Source organism: Eucalyptus grandis, chromosome 4, assembly GCF_016545825.1.
Source record: "Eucalyptus grandis isolate ANBG69807.140 chromosome 4, ASM1654582v1, whole genome shotgun sequence".
Classification (NCBI taxonomy): Eukaryota; Viridiplantae; Streptophyta; class Magnoliopsida; order Myrtales; family Myrtaceae; genus Eucalyptus; species Eucalyptus grandis.
In genome coordinates, this window is record NC_052615.1 from 37,857,047 (window position 1) to 37,873,063 (window position 16,017).

At 38.5% G+C, this 16,017-nt stretch overlaps 1 protein-coding gene across 1 annotated transcript; it reads right to left on the reverse strand.

Moving 5' to 3' along the window:
• Positions 1-7,207: 7,207 nt before the first annotated feature.
• Positions 7,208-14,970, reverse strand: LOC104442270 (vesicle-associated protein 1-2). Its single transcript, XM_010055632.3, has 8 exons — positions 14,719-14,970; positions 14,479-14,549; positions 14,257-14,338; positions 14,036-14,151; positions 13,774-13,938; positions 13,620-13,661; positions 8,911-8,988; positions 7,208-7,608 (listed from the first exon to the last, which is right to left on the reverse strand). Exons 1-8 carry the CDS (start codon positions 14,768-14,770, stop codon positions 7,498-7,500), a joined length of 717 nt encoding a protein of 238 aa, XP_010053934.2. The 5' UTR covers positions 14,771-14,970; the 3' UTR covers positions 7,208-7,497.
• Between the last annotated feature and the right edge of the window lie 1,047 nt (positions 14,971-16,017).

The window sequence follows — 16,017 nt, forward strand, 5'->3', positions numbered from 1 at the left end:
TTGCATTCAGTAACAATTCATCATGTGAGGTTATTTGTGCATTAGGATTAAAAGAGACTAGAGTACTATTTAAAGAGTTTATGGTGACAACACTCTCATCACAAGCTAGACTTTACTCGGTCCACATCAGTCAACTCCATATTAGATTAATTAAAAATCTTTATATCTTATATTATTAGATCAACCCCAATCTCAATTAAAACTCTTGCATGACTGTATCATGTTTCTCTTTTACATGGGGACCTTGTGTCCTAATCAAAGTACGCGTCTTGATTCAATATAACAAGAGGTTCAGCCTGTTACCATTATCAAGTAAACGGCATCAGCTTTCAACTGATTGTGCAAGGGTGAGCAACATCACCTTTCTTCCAAATGATATTAATGTTACAATACAATACTTCCCCACTCCTATCAGCCTGAACCTTGACAAATAGTCTCAGAGGAGGGTTGTCAAATTGTATGCGCAGAGAGCATCCGTTACCCTTTCTTTTTCTTTTTTTTTTCTTTTTTGGTGGAGGTCAAAACCATTGAACGTGAATGGTACAAATGAGGAAAGATGTGCATCTCTATCGACTGGACAAGGGAGAGGCAGTGATGATGTGGTGCGCGGGGAAGCGACGGCACTTGGTCACTTCACTTTCTTTCGATTCACACGCATACCCCTTTCATTAGTTTCCATATTAAAAGGCATCACACCTCTGGCCAAAAGAGAATACCAAAATCATCCGGAGCCAATACTGCAGAAAAGAGGGCGAAAGGAACAGCTTAAAGAGAAGGCAAGGCACCCATCAGACAGCTACCGGCTCCTGCATTTGGTCAATTTGGAATGCCCCGTTTGCCTAAAAGCCTGTACAAGAACCGACCCCTTTCCCCAGACGATCTCTTTCCACGCTTTATGAAACCTTTTCCGCTCTTTCATTAATTAATGTTTGCGGATTGGCCTGTGGCCGTGGCGTGTTCCCGGTTTGTCTGTACATGCGGTGGATGTTTCTTCGTTGAGGTGGGGTGGGGATGTGCGACGGCGAGACAGGCTCGGTTTGCGAGGCGGGGCTTGGGGATTCGGGGGAGAGCTCGTTTTCACGTGTCCTGCGAAAGTCGAGCAGCCTCGATCCGGTCAGACTCCGTTGTCCCCAGGGCGTCCCTGCCGCTTCAATCCTCGCTTTCTTCCTTTCCTTTCACCCATTTTTATTTTGTATCTTTACCCATTAAGAGTAGTGCAAATTTTTTTACACTATCTCTGAACTGCCATCTGATATTTTTAACATTTTCCCGACAGCCCCCTTTGGAAGGTTTGAAATCGATTGCAATGTCCGTTCCCCCACCCCCCTTGACGTGGACTCCGACCATTTTTTTAAATCTGAGCTCCGGTCATGTGTTTGTCGCGTGACTGATTAGTTACTTTTACAGATGGCGAAGGCTCTATTTGGTAATGTTTATATTCCTCTCAATTTCTATTCTTTTGTTTTCTAGAACCAAAAAAACAATAAAAATCCATTTGGTAAAATCAATTAATTTTTCTACTTAGCAAAGAAAAGAGGCTGGGGAATAAATTTGAAATAGAAACAAAAAGTAAAAAAAAAAAAATAGCATCTTATTCCCAAGAACAATTTCTAAAAATAATTTAATTTTTCTTTTCTTTTTTTCTTCTATTCTTCCTTGCGGCCCCTTGCCCCTCGCCTGTCCGGCTACCGCCGCTCGCCCACCCTCGCCAGCCAACCGTCATCGTCGACCATTGTCGCCGACCACCAGTCGACTACTACTGGCCACCACTTGCTGCCGGCTACTACCCACCGCTTGCCGACCCCTACCGCCTACCACTAGCAGCCGGCCAACCACCTATTGCCGCGGCCAACCACCTATCACCATAGCCAGCCACCTTCGCAGCCCTTAACCACCTGTTGCCCATCTTGACAGCCAATTGCCTCGTGTTGCTTACGGCCACTAACCACCACCACCCGCCAAGGCCCACCGCTGATGACCATCGAGGCTGCTGCCCATTTGTTGTTGCCACCCACCGCTGATGACCATCAACACTGCTACCCACCAACTAGCCAACCAACTACCGTCGATCGTCGGCGGTCGATCGCGACAATCGGTGGCAATGGGCGGCGATCCGCATCGTCGGCGGTCATCAGCAACAGGGGTCGACGACAAGCAGTGACGGTCGGCGATGGTAAGGAAGAATAAAAAAAATTGAAAAAAAATTCTATATTACAAAAAAATTTGTGAATCATACTAAATGTATCCCTATTCTTTTTTCATTTCGAGAATATAAATTTTATATAGTTACCAAACGTGTTCTTTTATTAAAAACTTGTTCTACGAAATAAAAAAAATAAATAAACTATTTCTGAAAAGAAATTGTTTTCTGGAACAAAACCGTTACCAAACTAACCCTAATTCTATCTGATAATAAAACTGTACATTTTGTGTCCCGGGTCTTGGTGCTTGTTGCGAGTAACCCCTAACTACTTAATTTTTATAAATTCCTCCCCGACGTGTTTTAATCGATGGCAATGTCCCCTTTGACGATCACTTTGGCCAACTTTCAAAAAGGCCTACAATTTTACTAATCTTGTTTATATTTAGCCTATACTTTGAAATAATCGGTCAAATAACCAACTCTGTATTTTGTCTTGATTATGGCCTCAAAACTTCGTCCAAACTTTCAAAGCTATCATGGAATCAACCAAAGTTTCTGTGGCATTCACGAAAAATGGCCTTATAGGACTTCGATATAGGGCAAGACATAAAACGAATTATTAAATGTAGAGAAAAATTCAAACATTACAGGATACAATATAATCTGCGCATTTTGTTTATAGCACAAATTGACGTGTTTATGTTGTGACTTAATTATCTCTCTAGTTAAATAAAAGATATGATGCTTTAGTGCTAACATCACTAATCACATGGTAATTACACCGCTGGTAGATATGATGCTTTAGTGCTATCATCACTAAGCACATGGTAACTACACCGCTGGTAGAGGGTACGTCCCAGGCACACGCATGTACCAAGCAAAGGCAAGATGTCCCCCGCTTAGTTTGCGTAAGTTGATCTCTGATAAAGATTAGATAAGAAAATTGGTTAATTAAAAAACAAGTCATTTTAGCTTTAAAAGTCGTCTCTATACTATAAGGGAACATTGGAAAAAATTAAAAGGTTACTAGGCAACTGGTCACATGTGCGAAAATCTAGAGGTAAAATGTAATTTGTCATATGACGTCGGACAAATTTGCCCCCCATCGTGACAAGTACACGGTTGGAGCTCCAAGTGAAAAATGACCGAAGTCAATGCCAAAAGGGACATTACAACCGATGGTCTTGGATATCTAATAATTTTTTTTTTTCGGGTAAAGGGTAAGAATATATTGAGCTTAGAACCAAATTTGAACCAAATTTACAAAAGTTTTGCGCAAAAAACTTACACTCAAAGTGACAACACATCAAAATGAGTGGAAGGGGGCTGAAGTAAAACAGAAGACCACAAACAAAGCGGATCAAAACAAGTACAGAACAACCTAAACAGCAGGCAAAAGGAGCCTAGCAAGAAATAGCACTAGGCAGCACAAGGCGGATGGACCCCACAGCCTCAGGCCGCATCCGCCAGCGACAAAGTGAAGAGCCACCAAGGAGAAAGCCGCACACGAGGAGAGCAACCATTCGGCAACCAGTAGACAAGCTAGGGCCCTACGGAAGCAAGAGAGTACCCAACAGAGAAGATAATCGGATCAATACCCTAGCTATGCCACAACCTCATGTTTCTAAAAGTATCATCCACACTCCTAAAACTGATGGCCTTGTCTCTAACAACTTTAAAAAGATGATTCTTCACCGCTAGAATGGCTAAGTTCCGCTTCCTAAAGAGGATGTTGTTCATGTGCTTCCAAATAAGATAACAGAGAGCACCAAAAGAAAAACGGGCTATGTAAAAGAGAGGAGATGGCCCAATTGAGGTTCTCACCCCACAACTTGTTCCGCCACGGAAGGTTGCATCTTGCGGTCCAAAAGAAAGCAATGCCAGCAGTGATGTGACATCCAAAAAATAGGTGATCTATAGAATCCAGCACCTCATTGCAAAAAGGACACAAGGCGCTATCTATCCTACCATAAAATAATAACAAAGCTCGGGTAGAAAGCCTATGTTTGGCAATAAGCCACAGGTTTACTTGGTACTTTGGAGCGATCAAGTTGTTCCAGATGAACGAGTGCCAGAAGACCCGAGCCTTCTTCCTCCTAACGATCTCCCAAGTCGAAGCCACCGTGAAGAGGTCAAAAGCGTTCCCCTTCCAGCTAAAACAGTTCGAGTGCTGGGCAAGGACTGGAAGGGGAAGCTCCTAAGAATCCAAGACCATCTTGACCGTTGGTGAACAGGTCTACCACTGTCGCTTGCCTAGAAAGGCCAAAGCCATAAATGGCTAAATCTCAAAAATGTAAGTTTAAGGGACCCATGGGGTGCCAATTATTAAACCAAAGAGACACCGGTCAGCCATCCCCAATCCTTCAATAGAAGGAGCTTCAAAATTCAGTTCTGAGTTGGAAGATTTTCTTCCAAGCACACGAGTTGATGGTCGGCTTTTTGGCTGATATCTAATAAAATTAGTCCAGTCAAGACGGCAAAAAAATTAATACTACAATTTTCTTGGAAATAGACCAATGGAAAAATATTTGTTTTAAATATCTCACATTATTGTATCTTGAAGATGAAATGGCCTATTTTCTCTTGTGAGAATGATACAGAGCTATTTTTATTTTAGGATTCCCTTTGACTGACTTTTTCTTTTCCTTAGTCCTATTGTCGATTTCACGTTGCAAATCAACCATTTTGATTTTTTAATGCAAGGATTGAAAACTGCAAAAATGAAGATACAGAAGGATAATACAATCTGAGCGTCAACTCTATTTTTGGAAACCGGAAAAAGAATTACATAATTTACTATGATTATCAGTCAAGTCCAGATAATATGTCGTAAAAAACTTGACATAACGTATTTAGCATTGTGATTATAAAAAATAAAGAACTATACCCGCACGATGCACGGGTATAATAAATAACCTCCCGATTACAAGCACAACGGTTTAATCAAAACTCATGCCTTGTAGATCTTCATTAGAAAATTGAGAGTCCAAATATAAGATTGAAATTTTTTTTCAAAGATCAATGATTATTAAAATTTAAGTCCTAACAATTATGAGAAGCTCAGGTTCCATTTGTTTCGTGGAAAGGAATGATTTGTAATACATTTTCTCGATGATGATCACTTATACCGCCCATAAAAATGAATAAATGAAAAGTAGTTTTATTGTTCATGAAAATATTTAGAAGTAAATTGTTTTTGAAAATGAAGACATTTTCTATTGATTAATTATTAAAAGCAAGACGGGTGATCATTTTTATGAAGACATTTTCGAGATCATTCATTTTTGGGAAACAAATAAAGCCTAAGTGTTAAATGGCGATTGTTGCTGAAAAGTGTCCAATTATATTGAATTCTGTGTTCAGAGTTCATAGAATTTTTTATATAATCTAGGGTTTTCATTTTATATCTAACCGACACAATAGAAAGTAATTCCGAACACTAATAGAGTTAATAATTATATATTTTTACTAAACAAAAGGATGAAAATATAAAGAAATGAGGACATTTTAGTCATTTTACTTCAATATGGACTTTAAACTACAAAATCCCAAATCTTGAAATTGTGTTTTAAGTAATTAGTCCCAAACCCGTCTTGCTACCCTTAGGGAGCACGTGATAACTATTATAATTCTCTATGTTTCTATTTTTTTTATTCCTAAAAATAGGTTTAGAACAAAAATTTGTTTGGTACTGCAATTTCATTTTTCTATTTTTAGGACAAATTTTTAGCTTAGAAATAGATTTGAATAGAAATAAGTAATAGAATTTTTCTAATTCTATATTTCTAGAATAGAAACAGATATAAAAACTTTTTTCATCATTCATCCTTGTCGCTCATGATTGCTGCCAACTATCCCCCACCAGTACCCATTGCAGTCGGTTGAGAAAAGAGCATGGGAGGGAGATATTTTTAAGAAGACCTATCAAATGAATTTTTGTTCCGAAAATAGAAACTTTATGTTATTATTAAATGCGTATCTTTGTTCGGAGTCTCGTTCAAAAAATAAAATTAGAAAAATTTATTTATAGTCAGAAATTATTCTCAGAAATATAATGATTACCACTCTTGCCCTAAGTTTCTGTCCGTCCCACTTTCATTTATTAAACATGGCCCCGTGCATGTTGTGCTATTGTCCTCTTCTTTTCTAATTTTTTTTTAATTTAATTTTGCCAGACAGGATTGTACGTGTGAAATTGTCCACGTAAATCTCACGATTACATTAGCTTGTCACATAAAATAATCAAATTGGCTTAATCATAAGATGTAACGACCAAATTCAATCGAATTAAAGTTAAAGAACAAATTAAATGAAAGGATGACGGCCAATTCTAACATTACAGGACACAATTGCCTCTGTGACACGAGTTTTTTTAATTTAAAATTCCTCTTGATCGAAAATCTATATGTTTAACTTTAGCCCTTTAAGTGAAGGGCACATTATATCCAACTCTTCTGGAAATGATTTAGACCAATCGAAAACGAAAATTTCCCTAACAAAATAAAAAAAAAATGGGGACAAAAAGGTGTTTCTCTATCCTAACACACCAATCAAAAATATAAAAATATGAAAAATCGCCGAAGAATATACAGAAGCCCGAGCTTCCACGAGCCAAGCCCTACACAAGAGCAACGACAATAACATCTCCAGTTTGCCAACCCCTTCCCAACTCAGATTTCTTAAATTCAGATCGGGTCATGCCGGAGCCGATTAATGAAAGCATGGCCCGTCGGCCCAAACGATGTGCTGCCTTGCAGATTGACCCGGCCTATTAGACCATCTTTTCACGGACCCGCATGAATTTCTAACGGCCTATAAGGCTCTATTTGTTTAATGAAAATAAATGATTTACAAAATAGAATAGACCTTACCCTTTAAAATAATTAATTAATTAATAAACGGTTAATAATTTAAAACTAAATATGCTCCAACTTCATTTGATCCTCGGTGACCAAGAGGATCATATCAAATGAAGGATCAATGCCAACTTCTGAACAGCCGCAGCGTCCAAAATGAACTCAAGCGAGCAACCTTTTTAAGAGTGCTGGGGCGGGTCGCAAGAAAAGAGTCAACAAAAACAGACCAGGGAATGAGATAGAACGCGCAACACACGAAAAACAATTGGTCATGAATCTCTTGCTTTGCATCAACAAGGGTCCTACCGAACTCCCAGAGACCTCTCTGTAATGTTAGCACGCGATTGTACTGTACGAGGACCGAATAAATACGACAAATACAGCTGACTTTGGTACAGAATGCTCGCACACTGAAATTTGCAGTCCCTGCTGGTTCTTGAACAAGTTCCCGTTCTTTCTTGAGCAGAGGCGTCGGGGGGATACAAGATCATCATCTGGTTACGTCCTCTTCATCAGATACCCCAAGATGAGGCCGACCAAGCCGATGAGAACGACGTATATGAACGAAATACCGCCAGGGCCTTTCTTGGTTTGTCGCCTCAAAAGATCCTGTTGAAATTTAATGTATCAGTGCAAAACCCGATAAAAGGCAACATAGAAGTATATTGAGTGCATCGATAAGCGAGCTCTGCATTGCATAATGTCTTTTATTTTTCTTATTTCACTTTAACCACATGATTTGCCATATTCTGTCAAACATTAGGTCATAGCCATGCATGCATATGCCAAACGTAACTTTATCTCCTAAGAATCTAGAATGTGAAGTTAGCGGACAATGAAACAGCCAACAGAACTAGTCCAACAGAATACAAAAGGGAAAATCTAGGACGGACTGTGAAAATCATGACACACCAACAGCAACTCAATTGACAAAGGGCTGATTTACTGATATGATTGGCATATATTTCTTTGGGTCCATCACAGAAGATCTACATTGTGCTCCCCTCCAAAATGGCCAGAATAGTCCTATTTGGACAAATCTTAATTCAAATCTTAAAGCACTGATCTTATCTTCTTAATCTGATCAGCATTGGTTTCACTGGCTCTCTCCAACACTAAAACAATTATCCATGTTCTATTCAAGCATACTTCCCAAATTCTTCAGTCCATTCTCATTGTTATAACTGGGAATTGAACTTTAGTTATCCCACAAGTTCATACCAGTTCCCTCTTTACAGACATGAAATAGCATTGAATAGGATAGTGTGGCATAGTCACATGTAATAGTTTCGCTACATGTAGACAGAATAGGACAATCAAGCCCTTCCACCTACCAAAGAACAACATAGCCTTTTCCCACCAAGAGGCTGACAATATAGATTCTTTCAAATCATTGTGCTCTATTCAGTGTCATGTCCTAAAAAAGTTAAAATTTAACTCATAATTCCTCATCAAATTCCGGACCCCTTTTGACCTGTCCTATGAATACCCGTGGATTTTCCCATGCTTTACCCCATGATCTGGCTGGCTTCCAGCTTGATAGATTTCCAGCATTGTACCTTAAAGTAGTGGTTTGCAGCCACTATGCCTTCTTTAAGAGGTTCACATTTGCAGTGGCCCATTGTTTTTCCTAGAATAGATTTGACTTGCTAATTTAAAGGTTACAAGCACCACATTTCGCCATTACATCACGACCATCACCTAAGCATGTTAGCCTTGTCCAGTTGCATCTTCAGACCATCACTCAATTATGCCACTCTTGGTTAGAAAATTTTGTCTCCACAGACAGTATCATTCTTAGTGAAAATTCCATCAAAATGAAGAGGGAAGCAAACTAAACCTTACAGCGAGTGCAAAGAATTTCATCAGACAACAAACAACACAATTAAAGTCGTTCACGTTGCCACTTACCAATTCCTGCTGAAGCTTCATATTTAGCTGAATAGCTGAGTTTTTCTCCTCGTTTAATTTCAAAATATGAGCCTTTGCCTGGAACCAGAGGATATATGTCAAACTAAGAGAATAGGCAACTCATATAAATTGTAATTCCTTAATTAAATAACAAGGTATCAAAGTTACAGGCTTTGATTTCTTGGTCAGCAAAACACAAAGGCTTTATAATCAAATTGAGACTGGCATCACAAGAGAAAGGATACATATTCACACTAACGGCCATCAAATGAAACAAAATTAGAATTTTTAAGGATCTATTAATCCAGCAATAAAGTAGATTGTCTAAGTCATTTGCTGTAACAAGAAAAAGGTTGTCAGAGGAGGCTCAATACAAGACCACAGCAATATTCAAGAGTCCTCTGCTCCAAGACAATCCCAGCACAATATATAGAACATCTGCTTTCCTTACACTGTGATACAATTTAAGATCCATATCTTCCTTCTCCTTTTAAGGGTTGAAAACAAATTAATTTACATATTATCAAGCAAAGTGAAACCCGTGTCAAACTCCCCACATCCTAGTTAATTTGTAGATATAATGACCTCAAAATAAACCAGCCAATATAAATTAAATCTATCAAATTTTTTGTCAACTAGAACCTTCATCTAATGAAGTGGAAGTCTCCGACAACAATCTACATGGATGGTGCAAAGCTCAATTTAGAGAAAGTGAAGAGGAGGAAACTTGCACCAAAAGAACATGGCAAATAGAGAAATGCTGAAGACACTCTACAAAAACTTGTTTTCTAAGTAATTCAACCAGATTAGATTGGAAGAAATCAATTGGCGCCTGGGTCCCACCTTTTATATCTCAAACGTGAACCTGCCAGATCACTTAGCATGCAAGTTTTAAAATAAGTTCTTTGTACATCTAGTAAAAATTTATTAGGAAGATATATCAATACGTAAGTGTTTCTTTTCAGTTGTATCCTATACATAAATAGGCATATCAAAGTTTTGTCATCAGTCTCATTAGATGCACATACATCAGAAGCATGCTTTTCAAATGGCTAAGTGTTAAATACGCGGTAGATGATCCTGTTGCAGCAAAATCTCAGAATTTAAATGAAAGGCTGATTTCTGCAGAACTATGAGGTTGATATGGTGCCTAAGGCAATTGAAATGGTCTTGAACCCTAGATAGCAACTACTGCTAGTGATGTAAGAGAAATTGAATAAGGTGAGACTTTGCCAGTGGCAGGCCAAAGAAGTAGTCTTCGAAGTAATATAAATACGACATGTCTAATCTAAAATATGCAATAAACTCCTACTTGTAATCACAAGATCCCCAAGAACAAATCCAGTCATAATAAAATTCAAGGAACATTCCAGAATCCTGCAAGTTGCTATCACCAGTGAAGCCATGTACAACCAACAAGGCCAGATGTAGTCCATCTATGTCCTATTATTTCCTCGCTCAGGTGCAGCTTTTCACCTCACCAAGTTCAACAGCCTAAAGCAAGCCTCTTAATCCATACTACAAATATGCTATCTGCTATGACCGACAGAGCAAAGACCAATAAGCACTAGGTAATAGTAGCCAAATGTTGCCTTCGGCATAATTTAGTATATTATACTTTTTATTTTCTCTTCTTCTAGCTTCTGCACATTTGTGATGTACTGGGGAGTTTGCTTGGTAAGATATTTATCAAATAGCCTAGACTTTCAGACAGAGTTTACTTATAGCTTGCGACGATCCAAGAGAACCTCAGGTTGAAAGTCGACTGAGTACTTACTATAAATAGAAAGCATCCATACTTCACCAACTACTAGGATGAATGAATTAAGGAAAAACAAAGAAGAGGTTACAAATTTATATAAGCAAGTTCAAAAGACTCTAATATATACAGGAGTGCCCTACTAGATTGGCAAAATTAATGTAAAGCATGTGCCTAATATACTAGTAAGTACATTGCAGGTGAGAATCAATCATGAAAAGTGATGCTGATAAAGACTTTCAATAGCCTAAAGAACATCATCCACAGAAATAGCATTTTAAAGAAGAACCAATGGAATTTAGAAGAAGAAATCAACGTTACTTTTTGAAATAACATGAGAACACATATTAAAAGATCTGAATCCTTTGGGACATATAAAAGATGTGAATCCTTTGGAACATATCTTGTGGCTTGCGGATAGTGAGAAAAACAGGCTATGGGATACATATAGAGACAAGGAAGCTCAATGGAATGCATTCACTGTGAATGAAGATAAGTATCTGGAGATATTTGAAGAACACAACTTTGCAACGTATCTTGTGGCTTGCGGATAGTGAGAAAAACAGGCTATGGGATATAAATAGAGACAAAAAAGCTCAATGGAAAGTATTCACTGTGAATGAAGATAAGTATGTGGAGATATTTGAAATGACTGATGAAAGATGGGAATTGTCAGCTACACCACCCATTATGTGCAGCTGGTCACTTGTTGAATAATCAATATGTCCATGACAATCTGAAGTAATATAACAATACAACAAGATCAGCCGTGCAAGATTAGATCATGCATGAGTTGTCATTGTATAAGAGAGTCAGTGGCCTATTTGGCTTGGATGTTGCTGTAAAAGAATAACCAGGTAATAGCGCACTAGGCTATAGAACTTACATTTGGTCAGTGTTTCCTCCATTTTTTTCCCAAATCGTTATTAGTAGCTCTCTTTAAATAAATTACATAACTAAAAGATGGAAAATTTATGCAATACCAGCTCCAAATGTACAAAGGTTCACTATCAAGATTTTAAGTTTGACAACCAATTCATTAAGATGAGAAAGAACCCAAAGCATTCTTAAGATAGTTGCTAAAGATAATTAGATAAAAACATTGCCAATAAGTATTATTCTGTAAATCTAATTCCATACTTCATTATCTCAGTCAACATTTGCAGATTCACATAAGGAGTGTAAGACTGGTAGAAAGACGTCCAAACGATTTCAGATCTATCTCTTAAGGAATGAAATGATCAATGTGATGTGATTGATCCAGTTTATTTGGACAAATCAACGGAGGCAATGGGTGATCATTGGAAAATGGAATTTATTCTTTTGCGATGGCATTTAGCGACAACGAGTCAAGGTGAAGTTGCAAGTTGGAGAACTCATCAAAAACAAAAGATCTGATATCAATCTAATTCAAGACAAAAACAGAGGCCTCATCTTCACAATCACATTTTGATGAAGAAGTTAATAGTGAGGAAATAAATGAGGAAAATGCAGAAGACTAAATGAGTGGAGGGGAAGAAAGAGATGCAGATTTGGGGGCTGATAAGATTGATGGATCATGAGATGAAACCGCTGAGAAGTTATCTTCTGTCTTTTAGCTTGTTTTTACTTAGCATGATATTTCACTTCATTGCAAATTCTATATTCTTCTCAAGTTATATGGCATTAGGATTGGGATATTCTTCATTCTATCCTAATGTTAAAGTGAATGTTTTCTTGCCCATCATCTATCTATATACTTTGATTTGATACAATTTTAAAGTCTATTCTTGTTTGATTATTGATGCTAAAAAAGTCGACACCATACTTCACTCAGGCAAGCAATTGTTGTGCTTTTGCGATCAGGCGTTTTAGAGTCTCAGCACCTTTTGCATTTGACTACACTAGCCTCAACTTAAGTTGCATCCACAGCACACTCCTGTGAAAGAACACATCTGATGTCAAGTTATTTCCTTTATTCATGACTCTTAACTCCACAATTTTTTAATTTGCTTCCACAGAAGACAAGTCATATTAGAATTGTCCAGCATTTCCACATACTCACGCATTAGTTAACCATAATGTATAATCCACCCACAATCACATAACCTTTCCACCATGTTTGATAATAAGAAATGCTTTAAAATAGTTCTTTATCATGGAATCCCTGTTATTACTCCATTCCATCCACTACAACAAATCTCTCCCCTTTCTTGACATTGCAAAATGCAAAATGCAAAATGCATATTACTTTTTCTCGATGATACTGCATTGATGAAGGAAACTTCTACATACCTCAACCTTCACATTAACTCATTGCCCTTTTGGAAAAATAAGAAGGATGTGCTCTTAAATATCCACAATCTACTTATGAGTGTTCAAACCTTGAAAAAGCCATAATTCAAGATTGCTACACCAAGTCATATCTGCATAATTATTTCATCATGACCCCAGAAATTACTTTTTTAATGGACCACAACTTTGTCCACATCCACACATATTATATGCCCATAAAGACATAAACTCTCTCCATCACAACCAGAGTAACATTTTTGTTTCCATACAAAAACTCCTCTAAATTAGTTCTTCAATATCCCCCTCATTCAAATGAAAAAGAAAAACCATGAATAAGAATCATGAAAAGGAAAACATCAGATTACCTTCTATGGAATCTTAAGCTAAATGATGGATAATGTCTGACATAGGAGTAAGCCGGTGGAATAAGAACCAAAGAAGAATCATTATGGTCTTTTTCATTCATCAAATCTGAAATCCTTTTTCACTTTTTGAGTTTGGTTATCAATGAGGACAGTTAGGCAATCCCTAATAGTAAAGGGTTGCCAACTCAAGGTTGCAGTTTCTGATTTGACTGTAAAGCATCACAGCTTATATGCAATGCAATTACCAAATGACAAAACAAAAAGTTTAACTTCTTCACAATTCTTAATGCGTGCATAAAACATAAAAGTACCTCAGATGAAGTGTCCTGCGACTCAGCAAATGTCTTTGAAGCCTGAAACCACAATTGACCGCTGTATTATAATCTATTGCAGACGAAACAGGCATTCTAATCTCGTGATATATTTCACATACCAATAAAATCAAAGCATATATCAAGCACTCACAGCTATGAATTCAGAGTTATTGAAGTTCCCATTGTCTGAAATGGAGGCTCGTGGCGAGGAACCTTCTTCCGATCCTTCTCGAACAGGAGATGGAGGCCGAGGAGGAGACACATAAACAACCCTCAGCTTACACTCTTCAACATTATGGCCCGACTCTTTACTGAACTGGAATCCAACACCAATAACCTCCGCTAGGTTAATTTCCAACATAAATCGAAACCCAAGTCAGCACTGTTAGCAAAGTCTCCGTAAAACCCATTACCATTTCCGGCGTGATATCCTTCGGGGTCGCCCCCGGACTTGCAATTACACTTTGAAGGAGAAACTTATCCTTGCAGTTCATGTCGAGAGGTGCTTCCTTTTGAGCTTGCATTGTAACTGCACAGCAAGCATGGCATCACTCACAAGGGCATACAAGTTTGAGCTTAATTAAAGACTAAGAAGTCGATCAATCATGAAAATGAGAGAGAGAGAGAGAGAGACCTATGACATCACAGGTAGACCTAGGCATCACGATTCCAGTGTTAGGCCTGACGCAGTACTTCTTCGGATTCGTCGTCTTCACCTGCAAACACCATGGCCCACGCATGCACAAAAAAAAAAAAAAAAAAAAAAAAAACCTCAAATTCAGCAAGAAGAAGGAAGCGCAAAGCGAATCGGTACGCAAGAGATTCCCAGAGCCGTGGAGAAACCAAAATTTTTCACCTTGAAAGCTACATAGCTGTCGGTCTTGTTTGCCAGCTGGAGAGAGCAAGAGATCTGCTTCCTCAACTCGACTGAGAAAAAAGAAATAGCAAAAAATCAGACACGAAATTCCCCCAAAAGAAGAAGAAGAACGGAAATCGACGCCGAACGGAGATCGTCGGACGGGGGCCCGGAAAGCAACCGCGGCGGCCGGCCGGCCAGCTCGGAGATCAAAAAGGGGGAAAATCCGGCGAGGCTTACAGGGGAACTGGAGCTCCTGAGGCTCGATTTTGAGGAGATCGCCGGTACTCATGGTGGAATCGCAAGGGGCAGATCGGCGTCGGCGGCGGAACCTTCCCCGGCGGCGAGCGGCGAGCGGCGGCGAGAGCGAGAGAGCGAGAGAGCGTGGGGGGGAACGGGACGGCGACGTTTGGTGCCCGATTGCGATTTTCGCGTCCGCTGCGGAGGCTTGCTTCGGTCTCCTCTAATATCGTCACCGTTCGTCGTCCGTCTTCTTCTTCTTTTTTCCCCCCTACAGAAACGAGAAAATTATTTAAAAAGGAAAAACGAGAAAAAATAAATAAATTCAGGACATGACACGGTATAGAATATGCTTTAAAACCTTATTTGTCGACACGAATTGGAACATCTAGAATCGAAACCGTGATATTTTGTACAGACACAAGTTACTGACAGGGCCACGTCAATTGTCCGAAAAATTGTCCTAAAAGTCATAAATTTATTATATTTTTGTTAATTTAAGCATAAACCTTTTAATTTTGTTAATTAAATTCTAAATATTTTTATATTTATAACATTTATATTAAATTCTTATATTTTTCCTCTTTTTTTTTTTTTTTTTCTTTCTTTTGCTAATGGCCGACCGTCGGCCACCAACCATGGCTAGGCAGGCTAATCTCACCCACCATGCATAAGACCCAACCAAGCGAGGGCAAGTCTCAGCAAAGAGATCCCTTGCTGATGCGTGGCCCACCAATAAGGCAAACCTAGCTTGGGCGAAAGTTGACCTCGCCAAATCTTGGTTGAGATAAGGTTAGCCTTTGTTGATTGAGCCTTATTATTGGCTAATGGTTGATCAGTGATAAAAGGAAGGAAAAGAGAAAAATTATAGAAAATAAAAAATATTTTTGAAAAATTAATTAAAATTATCCACCTTAATGCGCGATCATCCTACGTGATACCGCTTGTATTCACATGAACAATTTTGGCCGAACAAACTCAATTGGTAAAAAGCGAAAAGGATTTAGAACTTAATTTCATGACTAAATTGGTAAATGTACAATAAATTTAAGACTTTTTGGATAATTTTTCCTAAATTTGCCACACTTTGCAAATAGTGGGTAATGGATGATGTATCAATAAATTCAACCAAATAGCTTGACCCAAGCTGACCAAATTATTTTAGTCAATTTAGTTCAGCTTGAGCTAGTTTCTATGGTTGTTAAAACAAGGACCTTAACCACTGGGGGGTTGCTCACTGGCTATAGGAATGGGGAGGTAGGAAGTTCAAAACTCCCCTCCTTTGAATTGGGAGATTTA

What these genes read in the sequence shown, in the direction of transcription:
- LOC104442270 (XM_010055632.3), bottom strand. Translation starts at nt 14,770, where the DNA reads ATGAGTACCGGCGATCTCCTCAAAATCGAGCCTCAGGAGCTCCAGTTC. An exon ending in GTCTACCTGTGATGTCATAG is followed by an intron (nt 14,152 to 14,256) that starts GTCTCTCTCTCT and finishes CTTGCTGTGCAG; the next exon opens with TTACAATGCAAGCTCAAAAG. An exon ending in CGCAGGACACTTCATCTGAG is followed by an intron (nt 8,989 to 13,619) that starts GTACTTTTATGT and finishes CTCTGGTTCCAG; the next exon opens with GCAAAGGCTCATATTTTGAA.